The following is a 24,754-nucleotide window of genomic DNA, read 5'->3' as shown; positions in this document are numbered from 1 at the left end:
TGATTTGACAAACTTTGTTCACACTAATTGTTCGAGGTAACAGTATAAATAAAAAGGCAAATTAGCCTGCCTGGCCTATCGGAATGCACGAAACATGGAGTTTGTAGCATATTACAAATTCAAATTTAGCAGTATTCGAGTTTGAAAAGTTATTCATTCAGATTGACGGTTAATTCAGATCTTGGTTTATGAACGAAAGTGAGTGCTGTTCGATTCCCAAAGTTGAAAGTCACCAGTGAATCAATCGCGTTCACCGGCCTTACGTGATTCAATATAGCAAAGAAAGGTAAGGATTTGTTGCTGTTGTTGTTATTGTTGTTGTTATCCAGCTCCATAGCTTTTTAATCTTAAGTATGTTACAACGTATATTGCAGGCTAACGGTCTTGGTTTTCTTGGATTTCGCTTGGCGTCACTTGCAAGCCGTCCTTATCTTGACCAGGAAGGCACACCGATAGATGTAAACTGCGTCAACTGTGGTGGAATTACGTGATTCGCATCCTAACCGATTAACGCAGCACATGACATGGCTTCCAGCAGGATCCTCAGTCGCAAAGAGAACAGAACGACGGTTCTCTGAATAATGATGATAATAATAATAAAACGTCCTGGAAACGTGCAGCCCGTGGGCTGCCTCAGGTCTCATCGTTTGTCTACAGGAATCACCAGCACATCCCATGTGACAGCCTCGAGCGTGATACACAACAGCAGGTTTTCCTTTAAGAGTTTCTATAAAAATAGTGTGTTTTTGTTCGATCTTGTGCTGATTCAGTTGCATGGCTAAATTCTTGTTTATAGTTTTAATTGGATGTTCTTTGCTCGCGTGAACAGTCACTAAGTTTCCTTTAAGAGTTTCTATAAAAAAGTGCGTTTTTGTTCGATCTTGTGCTGATTCAGTTGCATGACTAAATTCTTGTTTACAGTTTCAATTGGATGTTCTTTGCTCTTGTGAACAGTGACTAAGTTTTCCTTGTGGCATGCGAAAACGAAACAGACAGAACAATAAAACAGATCTAAAACATGCTGTTGTGCATCACCTTGAAAAGAACCGAATGTACTATGGAGTACGTACAGGAAAGAATGACAAACTATCGTGTGCTTTCCATTTGTCCGAACTGGCTGGCTAAAGACTCGTTATTCCGCTGAATAAAAACACATTTTTCAAGAACTGGCTTCGGTGCTAGACCTTCAAGCTCCTTCAAAATGGGGCAAACCATTTCCAAATTCTGCATTATGAAGAATCTTTAGCGCTAATTCTTCAAAATTTCTCGTTCTATTTTCAAGCTGATAGGCCAAGCTGGTCAGTTCTGGCAAATGGAAAGCACTCTTGTATACAAGCAAAAATCAGCGCTTTAATAACAATTGAAAAGATTGGAAAGAAAGAGTACTCAGAGATATTAGTGACGGAGAGCCGCGAAGAACTTCATGGCAGATTTAAAATTTGCGATAAGGAACTATTTTGGTGTTAGAATTTTTCTGGCGAACTATTTTTTGGACAAAACATTTTAGTAGTGACTTCTATCTAAGACCTTATGTAGAAAATTATAAACCCTTTTCCGTTAAGTACTGGGAAGTTGAACGTTTTAGGGATTCACTTTTAGTACGCGTTTGCAACAAGCCACCTGTCACTAATATACCTGAGTACCCACTCAAGAGCAGCAAACATTGCTCAAAGGTGACCCATACTGGTGATAGTCGACCCTACAATATGAGTACCCATGAACCAATATTGGCCAACATAGGCACGCATAAACCAATATTGGCATATATGAGTACGCATGGACCAATATTGGCCAATATGGGTACACATAAACCAATATTGGTCAATATAGGCACCCATGGAAAAGTATTAGATAATATGGGTACCCTGACACCAATATTAGCCAATAGGGGTAACCAAAGACCCATATTGGATAATATGGGTACCCAGGGACCAATATTGGCCAATATAGGTACCCATAGCCCAATATTGGCCAATATGGATACCATGGACCAATATTGTCCAATATCGCTACCCAGGCACCAATATTGGCCAATATCAGTACCCAGGGATCAATGCTGGCATATATGGGTACCCAGGGACCAATATTGGCCAATATGGGAACCAATGGACCAATATTGGCATATATGAGTACGCATGGACAAATATTGGCTAATATGGGTACACATAAACCAATATCGGTCAATATAGGCACCCATGGAAACGTATTGGCCAATATGGGTACCCTGACACCAACATTGGCCAACAGGGGTAACCAAAGACTCATATTGGCCAATAGGGGTAACCAGGGACCAATATTGGCTAATAGAGGCACCCATGGAAAAGTATTAGCCAATATGGGTACCCTGACACCAATATTGGCCAATATAGGTAACCAAAGACCCATATTGGCCAATAGGGGTAACCAGGAACCAATATTGGCCAATATATGGTACCCACAGCCCAATATTGGCCAATATGGGTACCGTGGACATATATTGGCCACTATGGGTACCCTTGGAACTATATTGGCCAATATTGGACCCATATTGGCGAATATTGGTACCCATGAACCCATATTGGCCAATATGGATAACTAGGCACTTATATTGGCCAATGTGGGTACCTAGGGACCTATATTGGCCAATATGGGTACCTAGGGATCTGTATTGGCCAATATGGGTCCATGGGTACCCATATTAACCAATATGGATACCTGGGTACCCATATTGGCCAATATGGGTACCCAGTTATCCATATTGGCCAATATGGGTCCAAAGGTACCAATATTGGCCAATATATATCCCTGGGTACCCATAATGGCCAACATAGGTCCAAGGGTACCCATATTGGCCAATATGAATATCCATGGACCCATATTGGGCAATATACCCAGGGATATATATTGGCCAATATGGATACCCTTGGATCTATATTGGCCAATTAGGGTCCATGGGTACCCGTATTGGCCAATATTAAATACCTGGTTACCCATATTGGCCAATATGGGTACCCAGGTATCTATATTGGTCAATATGGGTACCCAGTGACACATATTGGCCAATATGGATACCTCTGTACCCATATCGGCCAATATGGGTACCCAGGTATTTATATTGGCCAACACGGGTACCCATAGACCCATATTGGGCAATATGGATACCCAGGTATTTATATTGGCCAACATGGATACCAATGTACTTATATTGGCCAATATAGGTTCATGGGTACCCATATTGGCCAATATAGGCACCTAGAGACCAGTGTTGGACAATATAGGTACCAACGGCCAATATTGGCCAATATGAGTACCCAGGGAACAATATTGGCCAATATGGTCTATGGATACCCATATTGGCTAATATTGGTCCATTGGTTCCCATATTGGCCAATATTGGTCCCTGGGTACCCATATATGCCAGCATTGATCTCTGGGTACTGATATTGGCCAGTATTGGTGCCTGGGTAGCCATATTGGACAATATTGGGCTATGGGTACCTATATTGGCCAATGTTGGTCCCTGGGTACCCCTATTGGCCAATATGGGTCTTTGGTTACCCCTATTGGCCAATATTGGTGTCAGGGTACCCATATTAGCTAATACTTTTCCATGGGTGCCTATATTGACCAATATTGGTTTACGTGTACCCATATTGGCCAATATTGGTCCCTGCATACTCATATATGCCAATATTAGTTTATGCGTGCCTATGTTGGCCAATATTGGTTCATGGGTACTCATATTGTAGGGTCGACTATCACCAGTATGGGTCACCATTGAGCAATGTTTGCTGCTATTGAGTGGGGACTCAGGTATATTAGTGACGTGTGGCTTGTTGCAAACGCGTACTAAAAGTGAATCCCTAAAACGTCCAACTTCCCAGTACTTAACGGAAAAGGGTTTAAAATTTCCTGTGTAAACCTCTAGATAGAAGTCACTACCAAAATGTTTTGTCCAAAAAATAGTTCGCCAGAAAAATTCTAACACCAAAATAGTTCCTTATCGCAAATTTTAAACTCCCATGAAGTTCTTCGCGGCTCTCCGTCACTAATATCTCTGAGTACTCTTTCTCCCCAATGTTTTTTATTGTTATTAAAGCGCTTATTTTTGTTTGTATACTAGAGTGCTTTCCATTTGCCAGAACTGACTCAGCTTGAAAATAGAGCGAGAAATTTTGAAGAATTAGCTCTAAAGATTCTGGCATAATGCAGAATTTGGAAATAGTTTTCCCCATTTTGAAGGTGCTTGAAAGCCTAGCACCGTAGCCAGTTCTTGAAAAATGTGTTTTTATTCAGCGGAATAACGAGTCTTTAGCCAGCCAGTTCGGACAAATGGAAAGCACACGATAGTTTGTCATTCTTTCCTGTACGTACTCCATAGTATATTCGGTTCTTTTCAAGGTGATGCACAACAGCATGTTTTAGATCTGTTTTATTGTTTGGTCTGTTTCGATTTTGTATGCCACAAGGAAAACTTAGTCACTGTTCACAAGAGCAAAGAACATCCAATTAAAACTGTAAACAAGAATTTAGCCATGCAACTGAATCAGCACAAGATCGAACAAAAACTCACTCTTTTTATGGAAACTCTTAAAGGAAAACCTGCTGTTGTGCATCACGCTTGAGGCTGTCACATGGGATGTGCTGGCGATTCCTGTAGACAAACGATGAGACCTGAGGCAGCCCACGGGCTGCACGTTTCCAGTACGTTTTATTATTATTATTTAGAGAACCGTCGTTCTGTTCTCTTTGCAACTGAGGATCCTGCCGGAAACCATGTCATGTGCTGCGTTAATCGGTTAGGACGCGAATCACGTAATTCCACCACAGATTCCGTGGTTTAAATCTTTTGACGAAGTGTCGTTTACCTCTATCGGTGTGCCTTCCTGGTCAAGATAAGGACGGCTTGCAAGTGACGCCAAGCGAAATCCAAGAACACTGAGACCGTTAGCCTGCAATATGTAACATACTCAAGATTAAAAACCTATAAAGCTGGATAACAACAACAACAACAACAACAACAACAACAACAACAAATACTTATCTTTCTTTGCTATATTGAATCACGTAAGACCGGTGAACGCGATTGATTCATTGGTGACTTTCAACTTTGTGAATCGAACAGCACTCACTTTCGTTCATAAACCAAGATCTGAATTAACCGTCAATCTGAATGAATAACTTTTCAAACTCGAATACTGAAAAATTTGAATTTGTAATATGCTACAAACTTCATGTTTCGTGCATTCCGATAGGCCAGGCAGGCTAATTTGCCTTTTTATTTATACTGTTACCTCGAACAATTAGTGTGAACAAAGTTTGTCAAATCATTAGTAATAACTCGGTAACCTTTACAAAGGAAACAAAAGGCGACAAATGAACACAAAAGAATCGACTCCATTGACAACGAAAAGGATGGTGTAATACGAATGTGCTATTAAAAAATAAATAAATAAATAAATAAAAATAAAGCGGGCCTTTTCCCGCCACCCGTTTTTGAAGTGGCGCTCAATGGATACTCGTCCCCAGAGCTCTTTTTTGACTCTGTGTTGAGGCGATTTTGTGTGATGAGATTCCATGACAAGATTTTTTACTGAAACTTTAATTGGCGAATCGTACAACATTGACTTTCGTTCTAAACAACACTCGAAATCCTTAACTACAGCTGGGAAGAACGAATTACTTGTTAAGACCGAACACTTCTTGATTGGAATGTGCCAGTAGAAACTTCGCTTTTCGTGTATATTATTCCTACACGTCATGCTAACTTCTCTTTTTACATGTTTTACTCTTGGGTTGATTTTCTCCCTTTGTCTACAGCAGGGCATCGACTGTGTTTTTAATTTACCATTAGATGAGAGGCAATGTTTAGTTCAAGCTAAATAAGGTGTTTATGCCATAAAAAGTCATGACATATAAGACAAAAAGCATCAATTTTTTTCTTTAAAGGTCTTAGAGACAGTTTTCCGCAGAAGGATGAAGACAAAACGTCCAATTAGAAACCCTGTCTGTATACGGGAGACCCCTGGGTGGGGTGAGGGGTGTGCGGAGTTTGCCCCTCCCCCTGACATAAAATCTTAGGTACAGCCCTGTGATTGAGTGCTGCCAGGAGCCATAATCAGGGATGGAGACCGTAACGAGATGCCATTTTGACTCGGGGCTTGTCCCCATGTGTTGTACCAAAAAATCTTTTTATAGAAAAAATTGTGTGCGTTTACTTTAAATCAGGATTAGCTTAATCGGGCTTTGAACAGTTTTCGTGAGGTTGACAGCCCTGCAACTGGGCCCAGGTAGGTCACGGTCACAGCCAGAGTTAAAATTGAACCCCAGTAGGGGCCCGGGGAAGGTAAGGAATGAACTGAACAACTGAATCCGCGATGAAATGAAACAGCGGACTTTGATGGCCGCCATTTTGGATTTTGGTGAGCGACGACAACATTGGACGAAAATTCACCAGGATGTGAGCAAAATCCTTCGAACTATTGCCATGAAATAAGCGAAATGGGTCAGGGAAGCTCCAAGGAAAGATATAAAAGTGCAGTAAAGAAACTCAGTAGTCTGGAGTTGGAAAATATCGAGGCTGTATTCAACGAGATTTCAACCAAAAGAGAAGATGGATCGAGGCATGTTGAATTGTCTCTAGTTAATCGACAAGATTTTGGCGAAAGATTCCGATTGCCAGGCTTTATAGCTGAACGTCTTTTTCATGCATTTGACAGAAGTGAGGTATAAAGATATTAGTACAATTTATCTTATGTATGGTATGTTGCTTGATCAATTTGATTGGTTAAATTATATACAATTAAGATTAAAATGTTACATTTTTTCACCAATCAATGTATTTTTTTTTGCAGAGTGGTAATATTGACTTGGAAGAATTTATAGGAGGAATAGCATTGTGTTTACATGGAACAGTCAAAGATAAATGTAGACTCTTGTTCCAAATCTTCAATTTGGTAAATTATTAGTTTTCAATATAAATCTTTAGGTCCAAATTATTCACATTTAAAGATGGTGCCTCCTTTTGCTACAGTCGACTCCCGATAAGTCAAACTTTCAAGGGAAATTGAAAAAAATTCGAGTTATCAGGAGTTCGAGTTATTGATGGTAAAATTATATAGAAGATGACCTGAAGGGAAAGAAAAATTGTTTTGAGTTAGCGACGGTTCAAGTTATCGGGAGTCGACTGTACTTTGTTTATATTCTGCGCATGTCAGGATGGTCTAAGAAATACGGGTTTCTTAAAGCCCGATTTAGACGATACAACTTTTGCTTATGACTGTCGCACACGATTTCTAGAGCGCGGGCTGCTCGCATCATGCACAAAATCGCACACAACTCTAGTCACTCAACATTGCCCATACACTGTATCTACGATTTTGTCATAGGATTTTATTTAAAATCCTACGACATTTTTTGTGAGGTATACTACAGTCGCAAGCGAGTTGCAGGTTTGATTTACACGAAACAGTTCGTGTCATTGGCCTGCGGAATCTTGTCGCGTGCGACAAAGTAGTACCGTGTATAAATTGCCGTTAAGGATGGTGCCTCTTAATAGAAAGGTATTTTTGCATGGTTTATGACTACGCTTAGCAATGCAGATCTTACCAAGTGTAACTGGAATCCAAAAAGAAAATTATGGGTGATCATTGTTGCTTAATAATCTCAGGAAATTGTCTGGTTACCCCAATTCCAATAGTCCTTTTTAAGATCTGACTTCGTGGAGGTCTTTGCAACATCTTTCATAGATTTGACAAGACCTGACCAAGTTCGTCATCCGACATCTGTTTAATTTGGGGATGGTTTGTGTGCTGTTAAAGAGATATATCAGCCATAATTCTTTTTTTTTGCTATGGCCATCTCAATAAATGTTTCGTTTCCCATTGCCTGACCGACCCATTCTTTTCGAAAAGTAAAAAAAAAATCCAGATTTACTACTTAAAGAAGTAAATACTTTAATTTACAAGCACATGGTCTGATTTATTAACAACAATATTGGTATGATGTGATGTCCTTGTCTTAAATTAACATCGATACTTTGAATAGCAAATGAAAAAAGACCATGTTTTCGAGTTGACTTTCTAACCAGGCTTTCTTATTTAGCAGCCCGGCCTTCTCTGGAACCCAGACCCCTTCAAGTGTTGATTCTTTTTTTTTTTTGCGCGACCGACCGACCCACCATCACAAGAGATGGGGCGATGGGAAACAAAACATTTTATTGGGATGGCCTATCCCTTTAACAAGAGAAAATGTTATTCCATGATTAATGGTTTGCGTTGGACATACACTTAACCTTACCATGCCAGACATTGATAATTTTGTTTGATCACTGATTTTCATTTTGCAAATTATAGGATGAAGATGATGGTGTCAGCAGAGATGAACTGACAGCAGTTCTTTTAAGTTCTCTGGAATCTGCTCGAACCATACTGGACACTGTTGAGGATACAGAGCAGCCTGAAGAGGGAGGTGGAACAGACAAGCTGATTGAAGCTGTTACAAGGTTTGCAGCAGAACTTAGAAAATCTTGAACATTAGGAATTATTTCTGAAATGTTTATTGTTCTGTGATCAATCAGAGGTGAATTCAAACCTCAAGAAAAAAACTGCAAACCACAAATTAAAATAATTACTGTTACAGCACTTGTTATGGCACTTGTTGAAATTATTGCATTTGAAAAGATTGCCAATACTATAGAGCCTTCATTGTAACCTAGTTCTGGTTCAAAAATTATACAAATATGATCTGTTTTCCAGTTTAACCACTGGATTTAATTTACATGGCCTATTGAACATGGTACCAGGAAAATAAGTTGTTAGTTTTCATTGAAATGCATTTTTATAGGATTGTCAGTGATGCATTTGAAACCCGTGATGTCTCAAAAACTGGGAAGCTTTCTGCCAAGGTTTGTGTTCATATATTGTGAAGACCATTGTAAGCATTAATCTCGTCTAATTTTATGAAATTTGAACTAAAAAGGTTGTTGTTCCGAGTTACTTTGGAGCTAATTATGAAAGCGAGGCTTAGTGAAAACCTGTTCATGTGAAAATTAGATTTTTTTCGCATACGAATGAGGACTAATTTTCTCAATAGAAACTATGCACAAAGCCTCGCTTTCATAATGTGGTTCAAAGCAACTTAGAAATGGCCTGCTAAATGGTATGGAAAGAGAAATGTTCAGACATGACCCTTACCAAACCCATGTCTCCCACCCCTGCTACACCCTTGACCCCCACCTCCCTGAACTTCCCTTGTTTAACTGTCTGGCTTCCTCTAGGAACTCAGTACTCTTCGAAGAGTTCTTGACTTTACAAACTGATCAATGCAATAGAGTTTACAGTCAATTCACGTCACGCATGGTCAGTATTTCCGAGAATAAAATGAACATTTGAATTTCTCTTTGTAATGTCCGATGTTTGAATGGAATGTTGAATATTTCTCTGGAAATCTTTCCCGAAAAAGATGCATTAACTGAAAAAAAGATTCTAAATACTTGGGAAACAATATTGTTATTCTTAAAACACTTTAAAATACTGTAATGTAAAGCAAAATTCATAACTTTATATTGTCAATAAACTAGGGAAATTTCTTCAGGAACTCTGAAATTTCGTTGGCGACGTTCAAGACTGACATGTAAACTTCAAAACTCCGTTCAAATTTCAAAAGTACTGGTCATGCGTGACATGGATTGACTGTAAATGGTCTTGCAAAGGTACATCAAGTGTTCCTGACTTAGGGCTGTCATGTAGTAGCTGGAAGCAAGGCATTAATATATAATTATGGCCAGCAATTACATGTATGATAGTGAAAGAGGCTGGCTGCATAGAGTTTGAAAAATTAGTGATCAAAAGTCAACAACAATAGGAGAAGTAATTTCCTTTTCTCAGTAGCCAGCTCTTCTAAAGCTTAATACAGACAGTTACGTTGACCTCTCAAGCTTGTTCTTCGCAGGGTCAATAACTGAATAATATAAATAGTGTGGTTCACTTATCACAAATTTCCCTTCACTATTATTTTTTGTTCAGAAGCCCAAAGTATGGTGGCCCAAAAGTGTCACGGCAATTTCACATATGTTCACAGCAATTTCAACTTCCCCACGGCAATTTCAATTTCATCATGGCAATTTGAATTCGTTCACATGAACATTAATGAGAACGAAGTTGAAATTGCCGTGATGCAATTAAAATTGCTGTGATGAAGTTGAGATTGCTGTGGTGAAACTGAAATTGTTGTGATGAAATTGAAATTGTTGTGGTGAAATTGAAATTGCCATGGTGAAATTAAAATTGCTGTGACACTTTTGGGCCACCTTACCGATGAGCCTAATGCATCTCTAATTAATGGGTCCACTTGGCAAGCTTTCCTTTTAACATAATAAGCTATTCCCTCTGCAAAAGAACCTTGACTAACTACTCTTTTTTCTTTGTTCATAGGAGTTTGAGAACTGGCTTTATAAAAATCCTAAAATTATGGATAACGTTTTCGGCTGGCAGTGTCCAAGTCCTGAAGGTAACTTACTAACTGATTGTTAATATTTATTAATAACTGTTAAATATTCTTATTTATTTCAAAAGCTCTTTTCATAGTAAATGTTGACTCCATATTGCACCCCATCCCATGGCCTTCTACATTGCCAAGTCATTTGACTATATTTTATGCTTTCAACAGAAAGGGCTGGTGACATTATATATATTTTATGTCTGCCCCAGAGCAAAATAGTTGGTTTTGTTTCCCAGAGAGTCTTAATGTTTCCCAAGATGAAGTTAAGGGTAACATTGACAATCAAGGGAGAACAAACTGACTTTTTCCTGAGGAGTCAGGCATTAATAATACAGCTACTGACAGAAAAAGGAACAAAGCAAAACCTTAATTATACAACTTTATTTTTTTAAATTAAAGGGATGGCACAGTGGTGAGAGCACTCACCTCCCACCAATGTAGTCCAGGTTTGATTCCGGAAGTTGATGCCGTTTGTGGGCTGAGTTTGTTGTTGTTTCTCATCCCTGCTTCGAGGGTTTTTCTCTAAGTACTCTGGTTTTCCTCCCTCCACAAAAAACAATGTTTTCAAATTTCAATTCAACCTGGAAACAGTGGACGAAGATGGGGGATGTGCCACTGAAATTCCATTTTATTTATTTATGTTGTATAAATCTCCAAACCAAAAGTCCAACAAATGCATCGTGATGTAGAATGCAGAACAGAACTAACAGACCAGTAGAGGTTCAAGAAAATTTTTACCCTTTAGAATGACTACAAAATATTGCTTGTAACATTTGCTCCTGAAAAGGCTGCAGCAAGAAAATTTACCATCTTTTTATTTACATGCTGTTGTAATCCCACACTGGCAACAATCGCCAAATCATATCCTGCGTGGGATATATTTTTGAATTTACTAGTTAAGGTCATGTAATTACTAAACAACAAGTGACAGTCAGAGTTTTATCTAAAGAAATCACGGCTGTATTAGTATAACTTTAGTTTAATGGCCTACAAGTCTCCTGGAGCTCAGTGGTAGAGCATCGGAACTTGTAATTCAGAAGGTCTTAGGTTTGACTTTTGATAGGAGCACTCGGATTTCCTTTTTCCGAGTAGACCTGAGTAACTTACTGAATAATGCATCATTCTCAAATAAGTATGTCTTTTTTTAACTTTCGTTATCCAGAGGGTCAGTGGATGAATGAGAGTTCTCCAGAACCAAGTCCAACAAAAACAAGACATACTAGTGAGCCAGATGACTCAGCGCAGAGTGTGGAAATTCAAGGTGTATCCGCTGATAATGTGAACCGCACCCTTAGCGATTTGTTCTCATCGCCTACAATCACAAGTGGCGATGTAGAAGGACATAACTTCTTTGATTCCATTGTTGCACCAACTGCAAATGACCCTTTTTCTCAAATAATCCAACAAACTGATCCTGCGACATCCAAGATGCCTTTGGAGTCGGCAGAACCACTTTCAGAAGTGCAGTCAATGCATGAACCTTCCCAGCCTCCTTTGGAGCCTCTGTTGCTGAATACCCAGGATGTATTGCAAGCAGAATCTCAGCCATGGCAACCCGAGCAAGCCGTACCGCCACTTGCACCAATGCCAACTCAACCATCTCAAGTTTTTCATGATCCACTGAATGTAATACAGAACCAGAGGCTGACTGACACCAAACCTAATTTGCTGGAAAAAAATATTTGCAAGAATGCTAAGCCACCATCTGCACCACCAACTCCTGAGGGGGAGTGGGTAAGGAGCAAGCAAACAGAAGCAGAGAGGCGGCACTCGGCTTGGATATGCAATCCACAAACTAATCAGTTCCTAGTTACTATCGGCTCAGGGATGTTGAATCCAGCAGATGTTGATCAACAGTTCCTAACATCTCCTGGACTGGTGATTGATGGATCACAGGTAGGCCAGTTTTGATGTGGGTAGAATAGGGCATTTTCTGGAGTGATGGGTTGCCATTCATAATGTTTGGTGTCAAACATGAAATGACTGTTTTCCTTCCAGTGAAATGTTCTTTGCTAAGTAAATGTGTTCTGTGATATTTTTCTTGATATTTAAATGCCGTCTGATGTTTCAATGTTACTACCATCCTCTTCAAGGCAAAGTGACTCTTTCTTCGTGGTTTGAATAGAAATGAGTGAAAGCAAGACATTTTCTTTCAAACCACGAAGAAAGAGTCACTTTGCCTTGATGATGATGGTAGTATCATTGAAACATTGGACAGTATTAGTTTTAAGTTTTCTACTGAAGTTTTTCATCAAACCTCTAATCTATATTTGAAGTGAAGCAAATATCGAGTTTTTGATGTGCTGTGAAATAAACATAGAGTGAAACCCAGTTAATATGGACATCAAGGGGCCATGTCAAAGTGTCCATATTATCCGAATATCCATATTAAGCAGGCTCTCAGAAAAAGATGGAAAAACGTCACCGACACATGTTTGATGGATACAAAGACTAAAGCAGACATTTTTTTGGCAACAAGACGTTGTTGAATTTCTGGACTGAATTGTAACAAGTTCAAGTGAAGAAACCTTATGCTCATTTATCATAGTCTCGGACTAAAACTACTTTAATTATTGTTCTTGAAACGCGACAACGGAGTGAAGTCCTAACAACATCAGTAGGTGCTGCTGATAGCAGCAAGCATAGGACGTCACAGAGGAAGGCGACTTCAAGCAATGACTTGCAGCAAAAGGCCAAGGAAGTGGAAATTTTGTTTATGCATAGTAGGCAGAAAACTTTATTATCAGACTACGTTTTGTTACAAGTATAAAACACCGGAAGAAAGGCAGACTGATCAAACATGTCATGCTATTTCGCTACTATTCTTTTAGGAATAAAATCATATTAGCCTATAGAAATATGTCATTATTTGAACAGGGTACAATGTCTAAAATTAGCACAAATGACAATGAAAATAGACAGTGCACAGATAACCAGTGTCCGTAGAGCGGGCTTGACGATGTATAAGAGTTTGTCACTCGGGACACAGAAATGTGTCCGTTGTCTGTATTAACCAGTGTCCGTATTAAGCAGGTTAATTTTAGAGAAAATATATGAGCTTTTTGTTGGGACAAACAAAACTGTCCTTAATATGCGGGTGTCGTTAGAGGGGGGTTCCACTGTACATACATGATCGTGCAGACATATATTATGTTCCATTTAAATATAGAATAATTCATGGTACTTTTAGAACATACCTAGTCTAGCTAGTATTAGTTAAGGGAAATATCAATAAAAATACCAGTTACAGTTCAAAGTGAATTAGTAAATGCATAATGATGACTTTTTTAGCCAAGAAACAAACATGTTTACATGCATGTTTCAGATTAGTTACATTTGACCAAAAATATGCACAGTAAAACACTAATAATTTTTGCATATACCAAATTGTTTGTTCCTTTTTGCAGTCTGATCCAGTGAAGGAACTGTTGACAAGATTTATGGGTGAACAAGAGGCAGAGAACAGAAAAACATTGAGCATTGATAGTGTACCACTGGATGAATCCGGGCTGAGAGAGCTGCTGGTACGTTTATTGTGTATACAGATCAACTTTACATTTAGTTGATTTGCATGGTCCTGTAAGAAGTAAAGGGCTAGTCCATCATGGTCATATAAGTGTGTAAAGTACATATTTGGTGGCTAATTGTTGTTATTAAAACCTGAATTATTGTAATTTGAGTGATTTGATTGGCTTAGCGGCCATGGTATATGAGCCATTATACCATGGCCGAGAAATGGCGACCATTAAATTGTCTGCTTGTTTTACTTGCACAGCGAAATCAGTAAGATCTAGCAATATTTCTTGATTGTTTTTAATAAAACAATATTATTGTTCTACTTGCGCTTGTTGGATATGAGATGATTATAGCCAACTCGGCGCTACGCGCCTCATTGGCTATCTATCATCTCACATCTCACAACGCATGCTCGTGGAATAATTGTTAATTAGTAACAGGAACAATGAATCATTTAGTTTTCATTTCTTTCCTCCTTTGTTGGTATAAAGTGATCTAGTAACAGAAGAAATATTAAAAGTCTACCATGACATCAAGTTTGGCATATTTACAGTCAATGTGCAGTTCCAGAAAATATTCATACTCCGCTCACGGAAGGTTTTTTGTTTTGCACCCCCCCTCCCCCCAAGAAATTCCAGTTTAACTTCATACTTTGCTTCTTAAATTTTCACTTTTAAGATCCCCCTCCCCCTAGGAATTTCTGATGACCTTCCATCAGGTGGATATGGATTTTTCTGGAACTGCACAATATGCATCATGCCTGACCAGTAATTTTGAAATTTGAACAGAGTTTTGAATTTACATGTCAGTTTTGAACATCGCCAGTAAGATTTCAGTGTTCCCAAAGAAACTTCCCTAGTGTGACAGTATAAAGCTATGAATTTTCTTTACATAAACTTTACAGCATTAAGTATTTCAAAAATAACAAATGGTCAATAATTTTGTTGTTTCCCAAATATTTTTTCAGTTATTACATCTTTTTCGGAAAGATTTTCAGAGAAATCTTCAAGATTCCATTCAAATGCCAGATGTTACAAAGAGGAATTTATATGTTAATTCACTTCATGCGATAGAAGCAGAAACGGAAGCCTTACTATCGTGTTCAAAATGGCCGAAGGCACCATGTTTTCCATTCTAAATCTCGGCACTGGGAATGAGCTATGTGATTAGTTGATCTTCTGCCTTTGGTTATGATTCCGATCAACCAGTTCACACTTGATCACAGATCGCCAGCAACAGAATCAGAAGCATAATTGGAAGAAAAAGGAAATGTTCTGATCTTGTGATTCTGATTCTGTCAAGCGTACGATTGCGATGCCATCTTCGCTTTTGGTACACACTGGAATGGAAGGTTCCCTTACGCTTCTGATTCCGACTCCATTTCCGATTCCATCACCAGTGCGAACGTGCCCTAAATAACACAAAATGGGAAAATTTGTGCGTGGCAGTCACAATAAAATATTTGTCTTGGGTTTACTTCTATTTGATAAAGAAAAGGGCTGAAGTTTCTATTTTTTTAGCCAAAGATCTATGTGAAATTACTTTCAACTTTTAAAATGAACACTGCCTTTTTTTTCCAACGCAGGCTGGACAGTGTTGGAGAGCTGCTCTAGAATTCACTGCAAGGTTCCTGACAGCACATGGTCAGGGTGTGGGCCAGAAAGGTCAGAGGGCGTTGCACACCCACAAGACTCTACAGGTAGGTGAACATCCATGTTGCTCTTACACAAATACAGTCAACTCTTGCCTTGCAGACACCTCGCAATTACAGACACCCAGATTATACAGACAGCAGCCAACTCCTTGGCAAAAAAAATTACAGACATTTGACTGAAATAAATTCCTGCTATTATGAACTGTCACTATTAAGGACACTAACTCGTGGTCCCGAGTGTGTCCACAATTAAGGGAGTTAACTGTTATGTGGCCAGATTTTAAATGGCATTTTGGCAAGCAAGTTTAACGACAGTGACTGTTTGGCCAAATTGCTCCAAAAATTAAGCTCTACTTTGGCATACAGGCTCATTATTATGTAAACATTATTCTAGATCCTTGTCTAGTTTTTTGGTCTAATGCTCAAATTTCAAGAATTGTCTTCATTTGTGGCTGCTCAAGTTCTCTAGCAGGGTCAAGGAAGCCATCCACATCAAGTCACACCCTAACAACATCAACAGGGATCATAACAGAATAGAAATTCCGGATGTCTGGATCACTATCATGAAACACAACACCAGAACAACTTCAGAGCACCGAGGAGATTTAGTTTCTTCCCAAAGCAGTGAGGATTGAAATACTGAACCATGATCAGTTGGCCGCATCGCCTGATGAAGATTGGCAGTAACCAGTCGAAACGCCAAGATCTTCAACTTAAGTGACTATATTGTGAGACAAACGATTATTTTATTAATTTAAAACTAGTACTTATAAAAATAGGCTAAAATCTTGAAGGCTACCAAACAAATATGGGACTACATTTCTCACATGAAAATCAGCCTGTTTGCCATGAGTAGAGCTAATTTGATGCAATTAATCATTACTTAGCTTTGTTTTTGACTAAGCCCTTAAATTGCTTTTATTAAATAAAGTCTAAGGCTAAATATTGAAGGCTACAAAACAAAATATGGAACTACATCTCTCACATGACAATCGGTCTTTTTGCCATGAGTAGAGCTAATTTGATGCAATTTTTTTCATTCCAAAACTGAATCATTACTTAGCCCTTCAATAGCGTTTATTAAATAAATTAAACTACGTTGATTTAAAGTATGCAATATTGATCACGTAACTGTGAACTGGCTTTGTTGTCTTTTCTGTCTGCTATTTATAGGTTTGGTTCTGCAGAATAGCTCTCCTGTTCAAGCTACAGATGTTTAGTACTGCTGAGGTGGAGTTGGAAGCTTTTGGAAGCTTTAACCAACCTGATCTGTTTTATGAATTTTACCCTGACACATACCCTGGCAGGAAAGGTAAAAACTCAACTTGATAATTTTCACCAACCCCTGATGAATTTAGATTTCCTCACCAATATCAGCATACAACAAATGGACTGACAGGGGCAGCCATTGCCGCCTATATAAGCTGATGTCCGGTCCTACATGTATTTCCCAGTTAGAATAAATGTAAAATGGACATGTCTATTGCCTGCGGTTCATCCTGAGCATCTTCATCATCATCATCATCTTCATCATCATTGTCGTCATCATCATCATCATCATCATCATCATCATCATCATTGTCATCATCATCGTCATCATCATCATCATCATCCTCGTCATCATCTTTATAAGGAAACAACATAGCGGCAAAGGCTAGGACATTAACCACTGACCCTCAGATCTTACACCCAACATCAGTGCTAACCACTACCCTGCAGGTCCTCTGTGAATTTTATTGTAGCCAATCCATAATAAATGTTATGGAGAGCAAGGATGGCATAGTGTTGAGAGGACTCGGTGTGATATGTGGCTTGAGTTGGTTATTGGTTTTTGTCCTTGCTGCAAGAGGTTTTCCTCCAGTTATGCTGGTTTTCCCCTCTCCTCAAAAATCAACATTTCTAAATTCCAATTCAATCGGAATTATTGTCAAGAACTTTCTGACGAGCCTCTGGCTCGGACGACTGTACAAGCACTCCCTTTGTTCTTGACATTAAATAAATTACTTTAGTTTACTTTGCTTTATGATCTTGAAACTGCTTTCCACATGCTTTCTCTGTAGGCTCCATGGTGCCATTCTCCATGCGGATTCTGCAGGCCGAACTGCCGCAGTACATGGGCCGAGCCAGAGATGCCTTGGATAACCTGTATGAACTGCAGAGGACCTGTGCTCAGGTGCTGAAGAACCTGCAAGGAAATCTGATGGAGGATGGTGGGCAAGGAGAGATGACACCTGAAAATAGACTGGGTAACAAACATACATGTACACTTGCAGTACTTAATGACTGGTCATGAGCTGAGGCAAGGTCAATATTGCAAGCTTTCCCTGTGAAACGTAACCCAGTTCCTGTCCTCTATCAAGGTAGTCTCCCTCGCAGCCGTTTTTAGTGTTGCCATGCAATGTTCCTCCCCAGGGTAGGAAATGGCTGAAAGGGAGACTTCTAGCAAGGTTAATGTAGAGTTCATAGCTGGCAACATTGTTCACACAAACAAAACATTTGAGAGGCAGAGCCAAGAATATCAGTGGTAAATCTGTAAAGGGAATAATTGTCATTGGAAGAAGGGAAATTTTCGTTTTTGTCTCTTCTGCATCTTGCATTGTTTTCTTGTTTGTTTGTTTTTTTTTTTTTTTATGTAATGCTCCTTTCCAGGTTGTTTGATGGCTCAAAAATGAATGTGTGGGAGGCTAATGGCAACATTATTATTTTCCTCCTCTTGCGTTGCCACTCATTTTTACGACTCGTACACTCTATCTTGTCCTTTGCAATAAAATATGTCTCTGAGCGCGAACAAGGATGCTTTTTTCAATTGCTAAAAATGGAGCAAACTCTGAGTAAATCTCATCTCTTTGTTAGCTGCTATTGAATTGTGGGTGTCCAGAGAAGTACGAGTCCTTTATTCAATAGGAAACTGTTTCCTTGGAATGAAGGTAAGATGAACTATCGTTCCTTTCTTGTGCTTCCCTGATTCTCCAACCTCTCTCCTGCATTTTTTCACGTGCATTTTGTTTCTGATTTGCCAGGATTACAGCTTAGCTGTGACTGTATTTGAGTCCATCATGGCCAGAGACCCTTCCAGTACCTTCAGCTTGTTATCTGGCATTGGGAGAATCTACCTACAGGTATGACGTTTTGTTATATTGCACGTATGGCGTGTTGTGCCTTAACTGACTTATCATAATTGTAATAATGATAATAATTCAAATTATCATAAGTTAACTGACTTATCATAATTATAATAATTATAATAATTTATTTTATCACAATTATGATAATTTAACTGACTTATTGTTTAATTTTCGTGCGGTAAACTTCAGACAAAAAAGCGTTCGGACGATTTTTGCACATTTCGTACGTTTTTTGTTGGAACTTTGAACGTAACTCTCACAGACGATACAACTTTTAAATTAGTTATGTTTACTTTATAATACTGACAATTGTACAAGACAAACTATAGGGCATAATTTGAACCAAAACCGAACAATATGTCACAGTCATTCAGTTTAAAGAAGGCGAAATATTTTCATTGTCTTCAATTCCTCATCCCTTTCAGCGTCTTCAATTTCCCTTCCTAGCGAATGGAGTCACACTGTAGAATGATTTCACAAGCATTTCCTGTTGTAAAATGTATCGAGTTGTAGTAATATGCACATTTGCACGCGATTGCGTGAATGCACGTAATCGGAAATGTTCGGATTGTTCGTCCGAAAATTTATGCAAAGTTTAAGTTGTGAGGGGCAGATGGAATGCAGAGGACTCTTGTAGTTGAAATGCTTCAACCCAATGACCTGCTGGCACAAAGGAACTCATTCTTTTGAATCGTTTTCAGCTTGGAGACCTGGAGGCGGCACAAACCTACTTCAAACAGGTGGAGTCTAAAGCCACGGGAGACCCAAAGTCACTTAGTGGCGTGGTGATGAATAAGTAAGTGCGATCTGTCTATGTCACCTTCCTGTGCTGATTTGACAAGAGAGGAGGATAAAGGCAGGAGAGTCCATCCCACAATGCCGATGATTTTTCATTGTCAATCGTCTGAAGTCACTTTTAAATAAACTATTTACAACAGGTTGTGGGTCGAACTGAACGTTTTGTTTTATCAATTCTGTTGATAAAACTGGCCAAACATTTGTTTCTTCCCACCGATGCAGCACCACTGTTTCTTGAGAAAACTAACCCCTTGTTCATTTGTGGGTAGAACTGTTGACCTCCTGAAGAAACTGACATTGGACTCAAGCACGTGTGACTCACAGCACTTGCGTAAATAAGGTTGCTTCTCTTAGATGTTCTAGTAATAACTTGTGACAAAATGTCGTTGGTTTCAAAAACTCATTAATAATTCACAAGCCCATTGACCAATCAAATGGTCGATAAAACATCACGTGTAGTGGTGTTAAAAACCGATAACATTTACCATATTACAAGCATTCTCTACAAGGCTTATATGCTCGGATAAAACCTCCTTCTTATTAGTATGCGGTGTTTAATGTTTTTCTCGTATGCTGATTTCCAACGTTCACAAAAGCATCGTTGTTATGAACTCTCTTGACACACGCTTTTCCAGGAATGTTTTTGAAGGCGTTCAGAAAACTCGCAGCACGTGTTTTATCGGGTCTAAAACCACTCGACTGCGCCTTGTGGTTTTAAATCCCGATAAAACACTCCTGCTCGTGTTTTAAACATTACATAACGTAAACCCGTGCACGAAAATTGAGTTACTCACCTTAATTTTCTCTTGCTTTGCAACAGTGTTTACTAGTATAGTATAACCTTGGCTTGCTCACCAGACCTCGAACCCCCAATGGAAATCAAGAATTGTAAGAGATGGCGAGAAAACAGCGTTATTTTTACACTAAACGACTTTAAAAATACGATCAAATCCAATGGTGGGGAGTTCGAGTTAACGGGATCCAAGTGTACTTATTTGTGGAGCCTTTTCAATGGTGGGATTAAAAAGTTGAGAATTCTCTCTTTTCGTTTTTTTTTTCAGGGGCTTAATGGCGTTGTCGTCAGGATCATTTGACGAAGCTCACAGACATTTCGTAGCCGCTACAAAGCTGGATCCTTATAATTCGGTGGCAAGTTCTTAGCCTTTATTTAATTATCTTTTAATCCACTGTTGTGAGTCAAATTTTTCAGGTTACCTTGTCCAATTTTTTTTTCTGAAAAAAAAAAAAAAAATCTTAACTTAGTTGTTGTTGTTTTTTTTTTGCAGGCTGTAAATAATGTAGCTGTTTGTTTACTTTTCCTTGGAAAACTCAAAGAGGTGAGTTGAAAATCGTTACTATTTGAAAGGTCGTTAATGATCGAAGTTGTTCTCAACATCGTGTTGCTTCCTCATACAGGATATTTGCTGCGCATTGCCTCGTTTCTCCCAGAGGTGGCTTCCATTCAGTCAACATTTCGATTTGAAATTAAAGGCTTTTCTGCTTTCCAGGCGAAGAGCTTCGTTTTCAGTGAAAAAATTTCAATCTCATTGACGGATCAAAAGCCTTGCCTGATTGCGCGCGAAGGCGACAAAAGATGATTATAGCCTCGGCTTGTTATAGCCAACGAGGCGCCTCATTGGCTTTCTATAATTCTGTCATCTTATATCCAAGGATTTGTGGCTTGTGCTTCGTACTGGTGTTCAACAGCACTTGGTATTGTCTAGATAAACAAGTTTCCCTGACTAGCTCGCGCAAAAGTTTGTATCGGTGTGACACCAGACATGACCGATCCCCACAAATGAAAAGAGTTTTCTCGCGCGCCTGAACAAATGAAAACGAATAACTACCAAGCCGGAAAAATTGGGAGGAGCGGGCATCTACCCCCACCCCTTCCAAAAAGCCCTGGGAATGAGGTTGACTACTTAGAATTCCGTTTACTACTCAACTAAGAAAGCCCAAATAAACCTACACGACCAAACGTTCAATGAAAAACTTGGAAAGAACGACAACAAACTAAGAACTGGAATTTTCATATTGGTCCAAGCCAAGGTCAGCTAGAATTGCCAAGCATGTCTATATCGAGAGCTTTTGTTAAAAGACCAAAAAAATCAATCGACTAGACAATAGCACTCACAAACCACAAAACATTTGTGTAGGATAACCTGCACTTTGAATTATAAGCAACATGACGGCTAAAAGTTCTTAAATCATGCAACTTAAATATCTCAACTTATTAAGTTATTAAATGATGAAATTCCACTTCATAGCACTATTATCTAATGCACTTCCGACAATTTTTTTGGGGGAAAAGGGACAAAGTTTGCCAAATTTTGTTGATTGACCAACTACCTCGGCGGCCTAAGTTGTACGAACGAGCAGCCAAGCCGCGAGGGGAATGGGGAAAAGTCTATTTTTGTTTTCTCGCGTCTTACCAACCTCGTTCCCAGGGAAAAGCCCTGAGAACGAGGTTGGCGGCTTTTCTCCGCTTTTAACTTATAATATATTCGCGCGCGGACAACACCGCCAGCTACACAAGCCACTTCACTCTATGTGTGATTCTCTTTTCAGGCACTTGCTGTACTGGAAAAAATCATCTGGAAGGACCCCAGAACAAACCTTCAAGAAGGGCTTGTCTTCAACCTATGCACTATCTACGAACTGGAATCCTCTTACAGTTTGCAAAAAAAGCAGAAGCTCTTAGAACTGGTTTCCAAACATCGAGGAGACGGCTTTAATATTTCTTGTCTCAAGATATCTTAATGCTAACACAAAAAATGCGGTCTAAGTATTGGCGAAAACGGGGAAAGATTATAGAGAAATTTAGAATTACGTTTACAGCAAACGGCGGAATTGACCACGGGACGATGTTTATCCTACATTTGCCGCTCGCTGTTTTCAGCTTCTCAGTAAATTGTATAGTTTTGTGTTAGCATCAAAGGTCAGAATTCTTTGGCACTATTCTTTTCTATGCGCTCGTCTATTCAAGAAAACAAAATCGCGAATCTCACGTTTCCCGTTGCCGTAAACACGATTCTTAAATCCGGTTAAATTTACGCGATCGCAGCACAGAGGTCCGGTTCAGACGCCTTCCTTCACATGAGCCGAATCGAATTCTAATTTAGACCGACCCAAATTATTAATCCCGGCTGAATTGATTCAGACGCCGAACTTAATTCAGCCGAAATTAATACACTGAAGCATATAATGGCTCATACATGTCGGAGTACGGCGTCTAAATCAAAGCCCGTCCACAGCCGTTATTCCCGGCGTTAACTGTCATTTTTATGCAAATTATGTGAGAAAATTTTCTTTTGTTTTGTCCACCAACATGGCGGCAATGCTTATGCATTTGATTCGGCTCATGTGAAGTACGGCGTCTGAATCAAAGCCGGTCCACAGCCGTTATTCCTTAGCGTCCAGTGTCAAATTAGTATCTGTTCCCGGGGCAACTTGATTATGATAATGATGAAAATTTATTTGAGTGTCTGTGTATTTAGCATCTTTGCTAATTGCAGACACCGTCCTGTCTGTCAAATCGTCTTTTGGTCTTTCTTGCAAAATGAAATGATCTAGCAATATTTGTTGTTGTTGTTTTTTCTTTTTTTCTTTTCTATCCCTGCTTTCCGGATTTTCTTTTCTATTTCTTTTCTATTGTTATTTTTTCTTTTCTATTCCACTCCCGCTTGTTGGTTGGGGATGATTATAACCTCGGCTTGTTATAGCCAACGAGGCGCCTCTTTGGCTTTCTATAATTCTGTCATCTTATATCCAAGGATTTGTGGCTTGTGCTTCGTACTGGTATTCAACAACACCTGGATATTGTCTAGATAAACAAGTTTCCCTGACTAGCTCGCGCAAAAGTTTGTATCGGTGTGGCATCAGACACGACCCATTCCCACAAATGAAAAGAGTTTTCTCGCGCGCCTGAACAAATGAAAACGAATAACTACCAAGCCGGTGAAATAATTGGGAGGAGCGGACACCCACCCCCCACCCCTTCCAAAAGCCCCGGGAATGAGGTTGACTACTTGTACCGGGAACGAGGTTGGCAAGTCGTGTACATGATAGGACACGCGCGTACGCGCGCGCTGTGTTAGTATCGTACTTTAAAGTGTTCACGTCTCGTTCAGCTGTTGGGCGTTGGGCCTATGAGAGACCAGGTGAGGGGTGAATCCCCTCTGACGTCAACTTGCGCAAGTCATCCAATCAGATCGTTCCTTTTTAGCTATTTTACGTCATGCGTTTGTCAATATAGGGATTGATATTTTCTTCCTGTTTGCACATATTTATTTTTGGTCAAATTGCGTTGAATCACGCTCCATCAACGCATTCGCAAAAAGTTTTCCGTTAGCACAGTTTTACAGCTTAACTCGGGGTTGAGAACTGTTTTTACAAGTTTTTTTTCTTAACGAACAGTGCAGTGCTCCATTGAAGCTGGAATTCCCCAGATTGCAAAGACAACCTTAATTAACATTGTTGAAAACTGTTTGTTATCAAAACACAGGAAAAATGCAAAACTTCGATCATTTTCAGTTATTGTAAGTACTCAGGTGACCATCGGCTCATTTTACATTCTGTCGCCATTTCCTTATTTCTATAGTTTGAACGATAAACATGCTTTACCGGAAAAGAAGCTTCACTGATCGTGTTATTTTGCCATATGTATAATTTAGCACTGGCACTTCTGAGTAATAATTTAAACATTCAACACCCGCGAGCTCATAAATTAATTATGCATGATCACATTTTGCTGATAAAATCTTCCGGAAACTGAGCCGAAATGGATATTTAATAAATAGGATAAGTGAAGTTACATTAAAAAGTTGCAGAATAAAATCGAAGTCAATTCAGATTGAATGCTCTCTAACGATCTGACAACGACATGGCTCTCCTTGTGTGTTTACGAGATAATTCCGAAGATTAATTTCCGTTGCTACTAACTCCCGCAATTGTTTTTTCTGCCTACAACAACTTAACCTTTCATTTGCGGCCCATTTATTGGTGGATGCTGAGTGGCCAGAGGGCATTTCCAAAAGTAACTTCTAAATCTCGTTCTTTGAAACTGATAAAACAAAAATCCTTTTTAATCAGCTAGCGGCGTTTTCCGCGAAGAACCCACTTATTGCGACGAAAAACGCGCTAAAAACCGATCGATAACGAAATTTGCCGATTTTGACCCCCG

General features: G+C 39.3%; 1 protein-coding gene across 1 annotated transcript; it reads left to right on the top strand.

Moving 5' to 3' along the window:
- Nucleotides 1–6,365: 6,365 nt before the first annotated feature.
- On the top strand, nt 6,366–24,422 carry LOC146476411 (trafficking protein particle complex subunit 12-like). The gene is made up of 16 exons (XM_085114594.1): nt 6,366–6,705; nt 6,834–6,935; nt 8,334–8,482; nt 8,824–8,884; nt 10,413–10,488; nt 11,642–12,375; nt 13,887–14,003; nt 15,581–15,694; nt 16,823–16,961; nt 17,710–17,895; nt 18,503–18,576; nt 18,670–18,768; nt 19,476–19,570; nt 20,634–20,721; nt 20,859–20,909; nt 22,141–24,422. Exons 1-16 carry the CDS (start codon nt 6,481–6,483, stop codon nt 22,330–22,332), a joined length of 2,502 nt encoding a protein of 833 aa, XP_084970720.1. The 5' UTR covers nt 6,366–6,480; the 3' UTR covers nt 22,333–24,422.
- Nucleotides 24,423–24,754: the final 332 nt, after the last annotated feature.

Source organism: Pavona decussata, unplaced genomic scaffold, assembly GCF_977016875.1.
Source record: "Pavona decussata unplaced genomic scaffold, jaPavDecu1.1 SCAFFOLD_77, whole genome shotgun sequence".
Taxonomy (NCBI): Eukaryota; Metazoa; Cnidaria; class Anthozoa; order Scleractinia; family Agariciidae; genus Pavona; species Pavona decussata.
Note: the sequence above shows the minus strand (reverse complement) of the source record. Positions and strands in the feature narration are given on the sequence as shown.

Coding starts and splice junctions, on each gene's coding strand:
- LOC146476411 (XM_085114594.1), top strand. CDS start 6,481: ATGGGTCAGGGAAGCTCCAAGGAAAGATATAAAAGTGCAGTAAAGAAA. Junction 15,695..16,822: donor ACACCCACAAGACTCTACAG/GTAGGTGAACAT, acceptor TGCTATTTATAG/GTTTGGTTCTGCAGAATAGC. Junction 17,896..18,502: donor GACACCTGAAAATAGACTGG/GTAACAAACATA, acceptor TCTCTTTGTTAG/CTGCTATTGAATTGTGGGTG.